The sequence below is a fragment of the Podarcis gaigeae genome (assembly GCF_964106915.1).
Source record: "Podarcis gaigeae genome assembly, chromosome: 1".
NCBI lineage: Eukaryota > Metazoa > Chordata > Lepidosauria > Squamata > Lacertidae > Podarcis > Podarcis gaigeae.
The window spans coordinates 131,824,474-131,840,565 of record NC_139678.1 but is presented as its reverse complement, the minus strand read 5'-3'; the positions used below and the strand labels follow the sequence as shown (position 1 = coordinate 131,840,565).

The 16,092-nt window shown below is 42.6% G+C and overlaps 1 protein-coding gene across 3 annotated transcripts in view; it reads right to left on the bottom strand.

Moving 5' to 3' along the window:
- Positions 1-12,683, bottom strand: part of AGAP1 (ArfGAP with GTPase domain, ankyrin repeat and PH domain 1) — a 316,238-nt gene extending 303,555 nt beyond the window's left edge. For all 3 annotated transcript variants that reach the window (XM_083706024.1, XM_083706025.1, XM_083706026.1), the window contains exon 1: positions 12,035-12,683. In XM_083706024.1, the coding sequence (XP_083562150.1) occupies positions 12,035-12,212 (178 nt within the window). In that variant the 5' untranslated portion in view covers positions 12,213-12,683. The remainder of the gene's footprint in view (positions 1-12,034) is intronic.
- Positions 12,684-16,092: the final 3,409 nt, after the last annotated feature.

Sequence of the window (16,092 nt, the reverse complement as noted above, 5' to 3'; positions counted from 1 at the left end):
AAGGTGGGGGAAACAGGCTAAACAAAGTGTTGTGCTGTAGCAATGTAAGGTTGAAGAAGGGATGTGTGTACACACTTTAAGTTAACACTCGGTTAACTCCTGGGCATAATATTCAGAATGACTGAGAATAACACATATACTATTTTCTATACATCATGGAATGAATATCCCTTGCTTCAAGTCCATGTGTCAGGAAAACCTAGCTATTCATGTATCCCGGAATCAGTATTAAGTGCTCATGTAAAACAAATAATTATAAAAATTCCTAAAATAAAGTGTCTAAGGAGAGGAACATTTGGTCCTTGATCATGAACAGTACTGTATCGTGCTTGGCTAGATTATTTTATACCTGGATCTAAAATTGCTTATATGCAAGTTGTTTTATATTGCAATGATATAGCTAATCTACAGTAATACATCTGATAAACTCTGAATTAGGCCACCTTATTAGCTATCAACTCCTTAAAGTTATTTAGGGAGAACAGATTTCTGCAGCATGTAGAACACAAGTCCAATTCCAGATACAGCAGATGGCCAAGATATACCTCAGAGATAACAGAGCTACAACATATGTTATTTATACTTAACTGAGGTATTTTCAGGACTCAAACATTGTTGGCAGCAGAATATTTGCACAATTAGACAAAAATATTTTTATCTGCATAAAACTTGGAAGTCTCAGCCAAACAATTGGAAGTAACATCCATCTGAACACAAGGTATCCACAACTGGAACTGTACTAACATTTAATAGACTTTGTCCTGACAAAAATTCAATTTCAGCCCCTACAGCAATCCCCGTTTTGGACAGGGATGAGCTGCACAACAGAATTTCCAAATAGCTTGTCAAGGAACAGTGGGGAGTAGGTGTTAAAGCTCCAGTCTTCACCTGCCCTGTCCCCAAGTCACAAATGGGCATAGTTGAGGAAATAGTCTTGTGAATAAAATTTGGCCTAATTTGGCCCAGTGGCTGGAGGTTCCCAACCTGAAACCAATGTGTTAAACATACTGGTTCATTAAAACCAGCACATAACAAAATAGTCTTCTGTCAGTTGATCCTGAACATACAGTCAACCATTTAAATCCTGTCTCCAGTTATCCAATCTTCTGAATTTTGCCTACAAGATTTGTGTGACAATAAGAAGAAGAGTTTGGATTTGATATCCCGCTTTATCACTACCCGAAGGAGTCTCTCAGTCTCACTCGCCTCACAGAGTGTTTGTTGTGGGGGAGGAAGGGAAAGGTGATTGGGAGCCACTTTGAGACTCCTTAAGGAGAGTGAAAGGCGGGATATCATGTCCAAACGTTTCTTCTTCTTTCATGAGAGTTGAAAATTTAGAAATTCTATGGACTCTCTCCCATTTCATTCTTAACAGCTAATGAGATTGTGTCAGTTTTACCCAATAGGAAGCATAAAGTATTATATGTATCTGAAAGAAGCTAAGCAATCCAGGTTTGCCCATGAGAACTCATTATAAGCAGCAAGACCCCAACTGACATGAATTATTTACTGTGATCTTACACTTATAATTATGCACATGCATTAAACACAAAAACGTGCATCTGTGCCCCACTTTAAAATCCACATGGAAATCAAACTACTGAAAATAAGTGAAATGGAACAAGCAATGTGTAACACCAGAGACACAAGCTAACTGGTACTCTAAATGCTCCCCCAGCACCCAAATGAACATGTAAAATTTCCATGCCTTTGCACCAGTTAGATTTGGATACCCCCTGTTTGTGCGCGCACACACGATTTATGAAGGATTTATTGCAGCTCTTAACTGATGCAAGTGATTTTTAAAAACCTCTATTAATAATAATAATAATAATAATAATATCATATTAACAAACCATTGTTTGTCTTGTGGCACCTTAAAGACTAACCAATTTATTATGCCACAAGCTCTCTTGGGCTAGTCTGCTACTTCATCAGCTATATGAACTGTTAACCTCAGTTGGTAGGTTTGCAATTATGTTTACATATGCATACACACACAGGATGGTGTAGAGAAAAATGTGTAAACATCAGGATTAAATGGCAATGAAATGCAAAAGATAAAGTCTGTAAAAACAACGAATTCAGTTAACCTTAAATATATGCAAAATAAGCACAGGGACTATTCATAGCAATATCGTCATACTTTACTTGCAACCTTAATCAATACCGTTAGAGAAAAAAGAAGCCCTGAAGAAATAACAAATAACTGTATCCTTCCTTTCCATCAGATGCCAGGGGGCAGCTTGTAACACTTTAGCATTGTTAATTAATTAATTTTTTAATCCCTCTCTGTACTTTAATAATAAATTTTATCAGAGTGGACAGCAAGAGTAAAGTACATTATGACAAGAAAAACATAATTAGAAGATACAACTGCTAATCTCTCTCACACCTGCCACTGAAAGGCCCTTACGTCAAATGCCTGGAAGAAGAGGAAAGTCTTCAGCTGGTGGCAAAAGATGGAGAGAGTCAGCACCAACCTAACTTTGGTGGGGAGGCTGTTCCAAAACTGAGAAGGCACTTTGGGGGGGTTGCAACTCCGCTGACCGCTGACTCCGCTAAAGATAGATGTATCAGAAGGTTCTTCCCAAGTCACTTGAAGACCAGGCAGACTTCTACAAGCAGAAATCCTCTGGATCCCACCCTAATGACATATTTACATCCTTATAGCATCACTCTTTGTGTTTATTTTCATGTACTTTTCTCGTAACATGCCCAGGCTACTATTCTTCTGTAGAACATTGTATTGAGTGTCATTAAACATCTGGTACATGCTAGCAATCCAGCATGTATTCAATACTAATTAACTAGTTGTATCACTTGCAAGAATCGTAGCTAAAGAACCCTTTAAGAGGGAATTCGTATGCTGCAGAAGTCAAACTGCCTTTTTCTGCTCCACTCTCAAACATCTAGGGGAGCGAACTGCACTCTGCCCCTTGGGCCCAAATAGTCCACCCACTGCCTCTCTCCCCCCCCCCCAGGTGTAGGGCAGATGAGTGGGAGGAGGCAGGCAGACTCCAGAGGCCCCGCAGTGCGCCCCGTCCCTATGAGCGGCTCACTCCGGCCCAAAAGCCGGAGCCGATTCCTCCACCCCTGCGAGGAGCTGTGACTGCCAGAGCTGCCTGAGTGATTGCGCTTGAGGAATGGGGGGTCTGGGTAGCCAGGGGGCGGCTGAGGGAACCGGGTGGAAGGGACAATGTCTGGAGTGGGGGCTGCTGGGGGGGGGAGTACCAGACCAGGGTTTGTCGTGAGGCCAATAGTGAGGGGAGGCTGGGGGGAAAGAATATGGATGGCGGCATGTATTTATTTATATATTTAATTGCAACATTCAGTGTATAAGACAACCCCCAATTTTAAACTTTAAAAATTTGGGAGGAAATATTGTCTTATACATGGAAAAGTACGGTAAATGAACTCATCTATACAGTATGTAAAGTGCAAAACTTAAATAAAAGTGATTCTTTAAACTTAAACAGTTGGCTTTTTCCAAGTGTAAAGAAAGTGTTTCACGGTCTCAACCTGAATGGAGCTACATGGTATCTGAAGAAGTTTGCATGCACACGAAAGCTCATACCAATAACAAACTTAGTTGGTCTCTAAGGTGCTACTGGAAGGTTTGTTTTTATTTTGTTTCGACTAATGGAGCTACAGTATTTTTAAATTTAGCACAACCTTATTTGTTATCTGTGTGTCAGTAATAAAGAACTTGGTAATATGTCACAGTAGCATCAGTGAATAAAAATCTATTTGAAGTTGTAGCAGAGTACAATTGGTTATCTAGAGTTAAAATCATGGCTTCAGATATGTATTTCTCCTCTTTTTCGCCAGTTTATTACACTGCTTGGACAAATGCACAGCACTTCTGTCATCTAGTAGTATAGCAGATACACTGTTTAAAATGCACCTTTTACCTCAAGGTCAAAGAACTAGTCCCCAAACCCTTCACATTTTTTTTTAAAGGCATAACTGAAACAAATCTAACCATATTATTCATCAATATCTCACTTCACAGCAACCAAAGAGACACAAGCCAAGAGTGTGTGATGTGTGTACAGCAATGCAAGGAACAGGGAGGTACTCTGATGTGATGGAAGAATGCGAAAACTTCAAGAGGCTTTGGGGAAGGTTCTTCAAGTGCATGGAAGAAGTTTCCTGTCCCTCCCCACATGCTTCAGCCACATTTATGCCTGAAAAGCCTTTCCAGAGTATAAGGGGGCCCTTCCTGAACAATGTGTGGTGGGGCAAAAGGGAATGGGAATTGCACAAAATCATGCAGAGTTTGGGGGTGATTTCCCCCTCCCACAGTAGCCCCTGCAAACCAACCCACTTTGTCAGGAGGATCTCCCAACCCTCAAAAGGCACAGATTACTGCAGTGGGCAGGGAGAAGGGATGGGAAACATTCTTTCCACAAACTTCCTGGAAGTAGATTCTGTAGAATTCTATCAGTTATATTTCATCTACACAATCAGAATGAATTTCAGGAACCAAAATGGTTTTACTGTGCAGCCTGAGCAGGAGCAGTGAACACTGCTATAGTTAATTGTTGTCGTTTGTGTTCACTCCCCCCGCCCCGCACTGCCCTGCTCACAGTTGTGAAGAAGATTTTTACGCTATGAATGGTCCGTGTCACCATTAAGAAAAAAAGATAAGAATAGGCCAATATATATGTAGACTTTCCCGGGATAAAGTTTACTTTTCTTCTTTCAGTTCTCATAGTTCTTTACCTAGCTCAAGGTTGTCATATGAACTACCCAGATGTTTAACTGAGAATTCTTGATTCGACACCACAAACATAAATAGGGTCAGCCCCCGCAGTAGTGGCCAAGATAGTCATTTGAATAATTAATATTTACAAATACGGGCATACGTGTGTATGTGTGAGTAAAATATGGTGCTAAAATTTGAACTTACATGTTTGCGGGAGGAGGCAAAGCGGCACTTGGAAGGCGGCATTCAGCGATCTCATGGGGGGGGCGGGGGCGGGACGCAAAGCAGTAAAGGGAAGGGAGCTGTCAGCAATCTCACTTGCGTGCTGGCTGGGGAGGCACCAATACTTTTCGAAGTGCTCACAATCTACCAATCCCCAATCACAAAATGCACCTGGCATGCGGCTAATTTTGAACCCTGCATCAGAGTACCTTCCTGTTCATTTACTCCACGTTCTCTTGGCTTTTAAAAGTGCTGCCCTTTCTATATAGGATCAGAACGACTGGAAGTATTTTCTTTGATAAAACAAATTTATTTTAAAAACTTTCTTCTCGTTAGATAGCAAGAATTGATTTCTGAGAAGAATTGGTAGACGGGTGGGGGGTGTTTGTGTAATCACACTAAAATCAGAAAGGAATTTTGCGCAATATATGCTAGCACTATCTAAATGGCAAAATAAGTACAAAAAATACTACGGTATTCTTGTGGCATCTTAACTGCCAGGCTGCAGTTTATTCAGTAGAAACTACATTTTCAATAGTCAATTGAGTAAATCTTGAGTTCACCTAGTAATATCTAAAAATACCCACACTTAAAAAAAGAAAATCTGACTTGGGAGCAAGCCTGGCTAGAAGTGCATGTAAGCATTATGTCTTGGTTGACCTTGACAAAAGTGTTTGCTCCACCTGTGCTGAGTTCAGAAACAATGATTGCAGAAATTCTAGCTGCTTGTTTTCCTCCTGGCCTACATGCATTACTGCCTACATGCAGCAATGATATCCTCCTAGCTTAGAAAATCTTCATGATAAACTTTATGTAGCTTAACATAATCATGTATAAAAATAAAGCAAATGGTTCAGCTTCATATATTTTGTGTGTCTTGTACAAGTTTAGACTTCCAGCATTCAAGAAGTGAGAAACTATATACTTAGCCCCACGGATAATTAGTTGTCATGGGGCAATTGCTTGCTCTCTCCTCTGCTGCTGCTGCTACATCTCCTTCTCCTCATGTTGGTTTTCACAGTGGTTTGTGTTGAAGGGTAGGGGGTGTATGTATGACAGACATTCATCTAGAATATCAAGTGAGTGTACATGATATGGTAGACATTGCTTTGGAATTATTGCAGCATTGATTATTGTAATGGTTAGAGTATTGCGATGGTGATGGCCTTTCTTTTTTGCAGCCAAGGAAAAATAGTCTTTTTTGATATCTGAATCTATTGCGTCACATCAGTACACTCTGGAATAATTTTCTTACACTTAGCACTCAGGTGTGCTGAGAATATTATTTTGCATTCAACGTGAATGTTAACAATGGTAACAACTGTGTTTCATATTTAATACAATTGGCCTTTTAACAATTTGAGACTGGTTATTTCTCTAATACATAACAACAATTTATTAATAATAATTTATATGCCTCTAATTTACATGCTGTGTATGGAGTATTTTAAACAATGAACTTAATCTGCATTTATTTGTTCTGTTTGTCTATTCTGGAGTAATCTCAAAGGCTTTAGCCACTAGTGAGCTGCTGCAGCAGCTGTTGCAGTTTTCTGTCACAAGGCCTATTAACAGTCAGTGCTGCACTTTAATATACTAATATTTGTGTGCATCAATATATTAAATAGTAAACTCTCTTCGGGGATAGTTCAGTATAATATGTGGAAATTCATAAAGCCTAAAGTTTAAAAATAATACATTCTGGGTGTATTTTAAAGCTGTTGCTTTATTTTATTTTGTATCTGAATTTGCAATCATTTTCAAAGCACATGGTGCTTTCCTTTTCCTGAAATGCTCATCTTGAACTATTCAATGTTGATTCCTATTTTAATAATGTGGTTTTGTTTTACTTTTGAAAAATTACATGCCTGACAGCAATCTCGGGGATAGCAAAATGGAAACAGCTCCTCTCCAACTCTGTCTGGTCTATAGCACAGGGGTCACATGTACTTTTGACTGTATTTTTGCTGCCCCCAGTGCCTTGTGAATCTGTCCCATTCTTCCATCACATCAGAGCAGTGTTAGAAACTGGGACTGAAAAGCTGTTTGCCACATGGCTTCTGGAACCTACGTTATGGGTGCGACAACAGTGTCTAGTCACTTTTTTTTCAATTCAGTGACACTTTCTACTTATATTTTCAAAACACATGAACTAATACAGTTTACATCAGTGACACATTTTTAATATCACATTTTAAATAGTAATTCCTATATATATCTTTTCCGTTTTTCCATTCACACATCATGTTTACTCCGCATAGAATATTTATGTACAGACTTCTCAACCTATCATTATTATCAAGCTCTTCAGTTAAGGAAAAAAGTGGGAAATGTTAGTGAATTAAAAATAAGATCATTTCTCTACTTTTTCACACTTTGCATCTTGTACACCAAAATAATGTAATCAAATTAGGGAGAAGTTTGAAAATAATACTTACCTACAGAGAAGCTGGCACTTGGCATCATTTATCTTCAGAAGTAATGCTTTTACCCTTTCCAAAGTGCGGGCTATCACAGGACAGCCTTTGCAATTTGTGCTATAACAATATCCATGTGATTCTGGAGTTCACAGTGTGAATTACACACACAAACAGGCATTCCATTTAATGCAGAAAAACCTTTCCTCACTCAGAAAGATATTTCTGCTTTATCTTCAGGATGAGCTTCCACTTTCGAAAACCAGCTCACTAGTTCAAGGATGGAGAACTACAGTATTTGATAAAAGATCAAAGATGCCATCAATCCAAAGCAAAGGGCAGGCCCCCTTAACTGTGGCATCATTTACCCCAAGATAATCTACAAAAATGCCTTTTCCCAAAACTGCCTAATAAAAGTAGATAACGTTTTTTTAAAGTTACTAGGAACATAATAGTTTGAGACACTGGAAAGTAGACTGCAATTCTATACTTGCTTTTGAAGATATTGTGATGTTGAAATGTTTAAGTCAGATACCTGCTATATTCAGGTAGTTTAAATTGTCACCAGCCAGTAATTTACAGGACAAGATAGCTAGCCTTTATTCTCTACTGTTAACTTCCTGAAGAGTCTGAAGCTAGCCACCAATGAACAGTACAGTGGTACCTCGGGTTACATACACTTACATACACTTCAGGTTACAGACGCTTCAGGTTACAGACTCCGCTAACCCAGAAATAACCTCAGGTTAAGAACTTTGCTTCAGGATGAGAATAGAAATCGTGCTCTGGCGGCGAGGCGGCAGCAGGAGGCCCCATTAGCTAAAGTGGTGCTTCAGGTTAAGAACAGTTTCAGGTTAAGAACGGACCTCCAGAACGAATTAAGTTCTTATCCCAAGGTACCTCTGTATAGTGAGCTAAACTACACTGATAACTGCCAATACAGTACCTAATATTAAAACACTTTCAACAGATAAATTTCAAAGCATTTCCAGACACAAAATATTATGGCCTATTACCGCTATCCAATATCAGTGTAACGTAAATGTTATTTCCTTAATTTACAAATGGATAAACAGCCTGGCCCCTACAGCTCCCTTCAGTTCAACAGCAATCACTATAACATGCCTCCATATAATTACCACATATTTCTCCCCAAAGAAACAAAAAACAACCATATTCTTTCTTGCACATTCAGGAACACCGGTTTGAAACACTAAGCAAAGTAAAAAGTTGAAGTGCTACATTTTTCACATCAGAAAGATTACAACCTACCATATATTCTTATATCACATGTAGCAAATGTAAAAAAGGCAGACTTAAGAATGTGAAAGCTCAAAGTTGTACATATTTGTGTTTGTGACTAGGCACTGTGATAGAAAGATGGTGAAGTGGTTGTACTGCAGCATTCCAAACTGATGCATGAAAATCATATGCAGCTAAGCAAAGATTTGAGAAGGAATCCTGATCCAAAGGAGCAGGTGGAACATTACAGTCAGCAAGCACTAAACTTACCAACTTCTAAATATAAGTAATAATACACACTAGTTGAACTTACGAGGTGTTTTCTGTTATACATGAACAGTGAGACAGTTTATGCAAATAAACTTTATCCGATAACCCTCAAGAGAGGAAATGGTCAGATAAAAGCAAGAGATCATGTGACGGGACGGGGGGAGTAGTAAAGAGGAAATTAGTTTAGATTAACTAAAATGCATTAAAATTTACAACAAGAATACTTCAATCCAACCCACATACCATACAAATCAGGACAAATACCATACAGAATATAAACCACTCCTTAACAATAATGCACTGACATAGCCAACAGGAGGAAGCTTAATGATTCTAAGAATATTTGGTTTAATTGAACTACTTGCTCATGAGACAGCAAGTAGATATCACCTGCTCAGTCTAAAGGCTGGAGGATTAGATTAAGCTTCTGCAATATGGCTATGCAAGTAACTCTTCGAAGCCTCTGCCCTCTTCTCCTTTATAACAGGAGAGAGCAACAAAAAATATGTTAATGTTAGAGGTATATTGCATTCCTGCTCATTTAAAAAGCAACAACTAAATATTATTTATTTATATTATGCTTATATGCTAAAATGATATACTAGAAATCCAAACAACCAAAAAAGGCATTGGAACAGCCACACTTTCCAATACTCATCAAACTATAAGGCTCCTTTATATAGTCCAATAACTCCTTTCCAGCTGGAAAGACATCCTACAGGCTTTGCAGAGCAATACTAATTCTCTAGGGACTTGCTAACTAGGCTGCACAGTAAGACAGGCAAGCAACCACCTGCCTCAAGAGGCTGTAGTGTGCAGGCTCATGTCTGATATGCAACATCAAAACACCACATGTGTACTTTGCACTTCCAAGAAGCAGCTGCATTTCTAAAGCAGCACTATTTATTTATTTCCAAGGTGCTCCTTCCTTAAGACCCTCCCCTGAAAACTTTTTTTTAAAAATGTTCTGTTAAGTATTTTACAGGTCCGTCAAACAAATGTGATAGAAGAGTTAGGAAATCAGTCTAGCTTATCAGATCAGCATTATGCAGACCACACAGCAAGACACTCCATGGCATTCTATTAAAAAGGTAGGGGGAACTCACAGCAAATAAAAAGAGCTTTTCCAGTCTCACTGCAGTTCAGTGCCTGAGAACTGAGAACTGAAATAAGGAAGCCCTGGAGCCTCTAATCTTTCTTCACCTTAGGGCCAACCCCTATCTGTCTCAGTACGGTGACGGCACCGACATACAGGTGAAACTGGAAAAATTAGAATATCGTGGAAAAGTTCATTTATTTCAGTAATTCAACTTAAAAGGTGAAACTAATATATGAGATAGACTCATGACATGCAAAGGGAGATATGCCAAGCCTTTATTTGTTATAATTGTGATGATTATGGCGTACAGCTGATGAAAACCCCAAATTAACAATCTCAGAAAATTAGAATATTATGAAAAGGTGCAGTAGCTATTCAATCCATAACACCTGCAATGGATTCCTGAGCCTTTAAATGGTCTTTCAGTCTGGTTAAGTAGGAAGCACAATCCTGGGGAACGCTGCTGACCTGACAGTTGTGCAGAAAGCCATCACCCAGACCCTCCATAAGGAGGGAAAACCTCAAAAGGTAATTGCAGAAGTAGTTGGATGTTCCCAAAGTGCTGTATCGAAGCACATTAATGGAAAAATATGTGCAAGGGAAAAGTGTGGAAGAAAAAGGTGCACAAGCAGCAGGGTTGACTGCAGCCTGGAGAGGATTGTAAGGAAAAGACCATTCAAACGTGCTGGGGACTTTCACAAGGAGCGGAATGAGGCTGGAGCCACCACACAGAGACGGATCCTGGAGATGGGCTTCAAATGTCGTATTCTCTTGTCAAGCAGCTCCTGAACAAGAAACAACGTCAGAAGCGTCTTACCTGGGCTAAAGAAAAAAAGAACTGGTCTGTTGCTCAGTGGTCCCAAGTCCTCTTTTCTGATGAGAGCAACCTTTGCATCTCATTTGGAAACCAAGGACCCAGAGTCTGAAGGAAGAATGGGGAGGCACACAATGCCAGATGCCTGAAGTCCAGTGTGAAGTTTCCACAGTCTGTGTTGATTTGGGGAGCCATGTCATCAGCTGGTGTTGGTCCACTGTGCTTCATTAAGTCCAGGGTCAATGCAGATTTTGGAGCACTTCATGCTTCATTCCGCAGACGAGCTTTATGGGGATGCTGACTTCATTTTCCAGCAGGACTTGGCACCTGCCCACACTGCCAAAAGTACCAAAACCTGGTTCAATGCCCGTGGGATTACTGTGCTTGATTGGCCAGCAAACTTGCCTGACCTGAACCCCATAGAGAATCTATGGAGCACTGCCAAGAGAAAGATGAGAGACATGAGACCGAGCAATGCAGAAGAGCTGAAGGCTGCTATTGAAGCATCCTGGTCTTCCATAACACCTCAGCAGTGCCACAGGCTGATAGCATCCATGCCAGGCCACACTGAGGCAGTAATTGATGCAAAAGGGGCCCAAACCAAGTACTGAGAATGCATGCTTCTACTTCTCAGAGGTCCAATATTCCTCTATTTGAAATCGTTGTTTTGCTGATTTCATTTAATATTCTAATTTTCTGAGATTGTTAATTTGGGGTTTTCATCAGCTGCACGCCATAATCATCACAATTATAACAAATAAAGGCTTGACATATATCTCCCTTTGCATGTCATGAGTCTATCTCATATATTAGTTTCACCTTTTAAGTTGAATTACTGAAATAAATGAACTTTTCCACGGTATTCTAATTTTTCGAGTTTCACCTGTACCTTACACAGTTATTGCAAGAATCACGACGACTTGAGTGCTGTTGCACACACTAAGAGTGCTATACATTTTTGTTGCGTTACCATAAAAGCAAGGGAGAGGCCAGTGGGCCATCTGGCGACTCATCGCTCAGAAACAAGTTTCGCTACACTCAAGGGGGCTTACTCCGCAAGGAACTACCCGGGTGCGCAGGGTTGCAATCGTCACAGGCGGAGGGAGAGAGGCACAGCGGCGATGTTTCTTTGGGGGTGAGGCTAGCACTCCGGTGAGCGCAGAAGGGCTCGCTTCCGAATCAGGGCAGACAGGAGGCGGGGAGGGAGAGAGATAAACACCAGCAGCAGCAGCAGCTGCAACTCCGGCCGCGTCACCCACCTTCGATGGCGATGACGTGCTCCCGGAGCTGGCCCTGCAGCGCCGGCTCCTCCACCCGTTCCAGAAGGTCGTAGATGGAGTAGATGTTGGGGTGCACCGACTCGAAGCGCTGGATCTCCGCCCGGATGGCCGCCGAGTTGGCCAGTTGCTGTTGCTGCTGGAGGTGCTGGTAGTTCATGGCGGGGGGCGGAGCGGCAACGGAGCGTCCCCGCCGCAGAGCGACCACCCTCAAGGCAGGCGGGCAGGCGCCCGCCCGCCCGCCCCTCGCTCGCTCGCCGGCCGAGCCGCGCTCTTGTCAGCTCACCTTCTGTCAGGAAAGGGCCCCGGAACACACGCAGGAACAAGGAACGCCTCACACACACACACACACACGCCGGAAAGAGAAGCGCACAAGAAACACACACACACACACACACACACACACACGAAAGGCGGCGGCGGCGCCGGGCCTCAGGCAACCGCTGCTGGCAAAACCCCGGCGCCCGGACTGGCTCCGAACGCGCCGCCCACCGCCGCGGAACCGGCCAACGTCCTCGCCGGCCCCGCCCCCGCGGCGACGCTCCCCAACCGTCGCTCTCCTCCCCTCAGAGACGCCTAAACACTCCCCCACATCTATAGATCCCCGCATATAGTTCCAGGCCCAAGCCCCGTCCCGGGGGGGGGGGGAGGGAGAGGGAGGGGAGAATCAGGAAAGGGCCCGTTGCTTCCTGGGAAGCGTAGTTTTCAGGGGATCTGCCAGGAAAAGAAAATCCTCTCCTCTTTTCGGTTTTGACATCGCGCCGGTATATATAACTTCAGTAAAATAATAATCATGAGTAAATGCCGCGGTATTCCGCACCGACACGCAACGCGCATACCCACGCGCACATTCCCCGCCTTCTCCCGCGGCCGCGGAAGCCGGAGAGGAGAGCTCTTCCCCTCAGGTCGCGGGTCACGGGGGGTTGGCGAGGGAGCGCTTCCCTGCGGTGCCCGCCCGGCCTCGATGCCCTTTCCCTGGCAAGAAGAAACAAACGAAACCCGAGGAAATGGAGCGATTGGTGGCGCTTTGGCGGCGCTTTCAACCCTTTGCATAGCCAGCAGCCTGTGGGGGGGGGGGGTCTTCAAAGTCATAATAATTGTCTTATTTATCTGCCGCCCATCTGACGGGGTTACCCCAGCCACTCTGGGCAGCTTCCAACAAATGAAAACACAATACAACATCCAACGTTAAAAACTTCCGTGCCTTCAGATGTAATATTTGTGCCCAAGTTTCCCCTTATTATTTGTTTGCTCCTTTATTAAATTTCTATGCCACCCTTCATCACAATAAAAAAAAAATACATGCCATAATAACCAAACACAAACAATTACCTCCACCAACACCCACAGTTTAAAAGGCTTCATTATTCAAAAGTGGAATGTTTTTCCTGCAGCCTAAGATATGTAGTGAAGGCGCCAGGCGAACCTGAGGAGAGCAGCATTCCACAAGGGGGGAGCCGCTGCAAAAAAGGCCTTTCTCATGTTGCCCCCTCAGTTCATATGGGGAGAGGTGGTCCTTGAGGTACTGTGGTACTCTTTCGGGGGGGGGGGACTCCCTGAGCCTAAATGGGGCCTCTGAAGGACCAGGTGTGCAGCCTTGGAGTCATTTTGAACTCACAGGTGTCCATGGAGGCGCAGGTCAATTCTGTGTCCAGGGCAGCTGTCTACCAGCTCTATCTGGTACACTGGCTGAGACCCTATCTGCCTGCGCACTGTCTCACCAGAGTGGTGCATGCTCTGGTTATCTCTCGCTTGGACTACTGCCATGTACAGTGGTGCCCCGCAAGACGAATGCCTCGCAAGACGGAAAACTCGCTAGACGAAAGAGTTTTCTGTTTTGGAGGTGCTTCGCAAAACGAATTTCCTATGGGCTTGCTTCGCAAGACGAAAATGTCTTGCGAGTTCCTGCGGGTTTTTTCCCCTCCCCCCCTTTTTCTAAGCCGATAAGCCAATAAGCCGCTAAAAGCCGCTAATAGCGCTAATCCGCTAAGCCGTCAATGGGCTTGCTTCGCAAGACGAAAAAACCACTAGACGAAGAGACTCACGGAATGGATTCTTTTCGTCTTGCGAGGCACCACTGTACTCTACGTGGGGCTATCTTTTAAGGTTACCTGGAAACTACAATTAATCCAGAATGCAGCTGGTGACTGGGAGCAGCCGCTGGGACCATATAACACCAGTCCTAAAGGATCTACATTGACTTCCAGTATGTTTCCAAACACAATTCAAAGTGTTGGTGTTGATCTTTAAAGCCCTAAATGGATTTGGACCTGCATACCTAAATGAGCATCTCCACCCGCATCACTCAGCCAGACACTGAGATCCAGCTCCAAGGACCCTCTGGCAGTTCCCTCACTGCAAGAAGTGAGGTTACAGGCAACCAGGCAGAGGGCCTTCTTGGTAGTGGCGTCCGCCCTGTGGAACTCCCTGCCATCAGATGTCAAGGAGATAAACAACTGTCTGACTTTTAGAAGACATCTGAAGGCAACCCTATGTAGGGAAGCCTTTTAATGTTTGATGTCTTATTGTGTTTTAATGTTTGGAAACCATGCAGAGTGACTGGGGCAACCCAGTCAGATGGGCGGCATATAAATAAATCATCATCATATTATTATTTTTTACTACCTCATATGTTGGTGAATCCTCTCCAAATACTCTTTATTTGTCAGGCTTCCTTAGGGGGAAAGGCTCACAGGTAATCTGTAGATGTGTGAGAGAATGAGATGCTTGGCCATAGGTTGCACTCAAGTGGCAAACCTGTCTGGCCTTTATCAGTTCAGTCTGCAGATGATGGGCTCACAACATGAGGGAAGGGAATTGTTCCATATATAGAAACCTAGATACAATACTAGCAAGGATTCTGTCCTGATTAAAAATAGCAAGTGAATCTGATCCAATGACCATAGGGCTGCATGGTCCTTCTACCTTACAGCATTTTCCCCACTTACGTTCCCCAGTAATTGGTATTCAGAGGCAAAACCTTTCCTATTCTGGAGATAAGACACAATTAGCAGGACTAGTGTCCGCTGATAGCTTTATCATGCATGAATTGGTCTAAAATCCACTGTCCAATGTGATGGCTATTACTACATCTTGTGTGAGCAGATTCCATCATTTTACTACACACTGTATGAAGGAGTACTTGCTTTTGACTGAATTTTCCAGCATTCAACTTCATTGGATAAGCTAAAGTTCTAGTACTAGAACAGAGGAAAATGCACTTTCTCCCTTCTATATCTCCCAATATATTTTTGTGTCACCTCAACTGACTGGTTGGTATGCCCCAGAAACACAATTTTATTTCTAGGATTGCTTATTTGTGTAGCTTTAAAAATCAATAAAATCTCCTTTTAAAAAAATCTATGGGGATATAAGAATGGTTGGGACACTGTTTGTGTCCTGTCTTTTCCTGGAACAGGATCAATGAAGCCTTCATTACTTCTTCTATGCTGGTATTTACTTCCTGTGGAACCTTTGGCAGACAGCCTTTTCTGACAGTTGAACAATTGCTGCCTGTGAAATGAGAATGGCCTGGCAAGAGCAGGAGTATGATGCACAAGAGGAAAATATTTTTGCTACTGAGAAAGATTTGTTAATGTATTCATGGGTATTTTTAGCTTAGACAGCCCTCTTGCCAACCCCCCCCCCCCACACACACACCAGAATTAGATATCTAATCCTGCAGTTTGCCATAACCATCTTTGAAACTTGCAACAAAAATCCTAGTAAGTCTGTGCAAAGCAGAGCAGCCCAAATCCCATGGGAGGTTACAGTAAAATAGGTCACTGAGAACACATTAGAACTGGAACTTTTGGATTCAGTTGAAGTAAAGGGGATTAACAGGCAAATGGGAGTTCTGAAATCACATCAAAACAATGCTATGCATATTTCCCCAAAGATGCATACATATTTCTTAAACACTCCCCGCCCCCCCCCATTTTGATGTATCACCTCATCTCTAAAGGATGGAACCGGGGGGGGGGCACTTGAATGAAAGCTGTAAACTTTCTCTTTACTCATTAGACTAGGCAAGGCTGTTC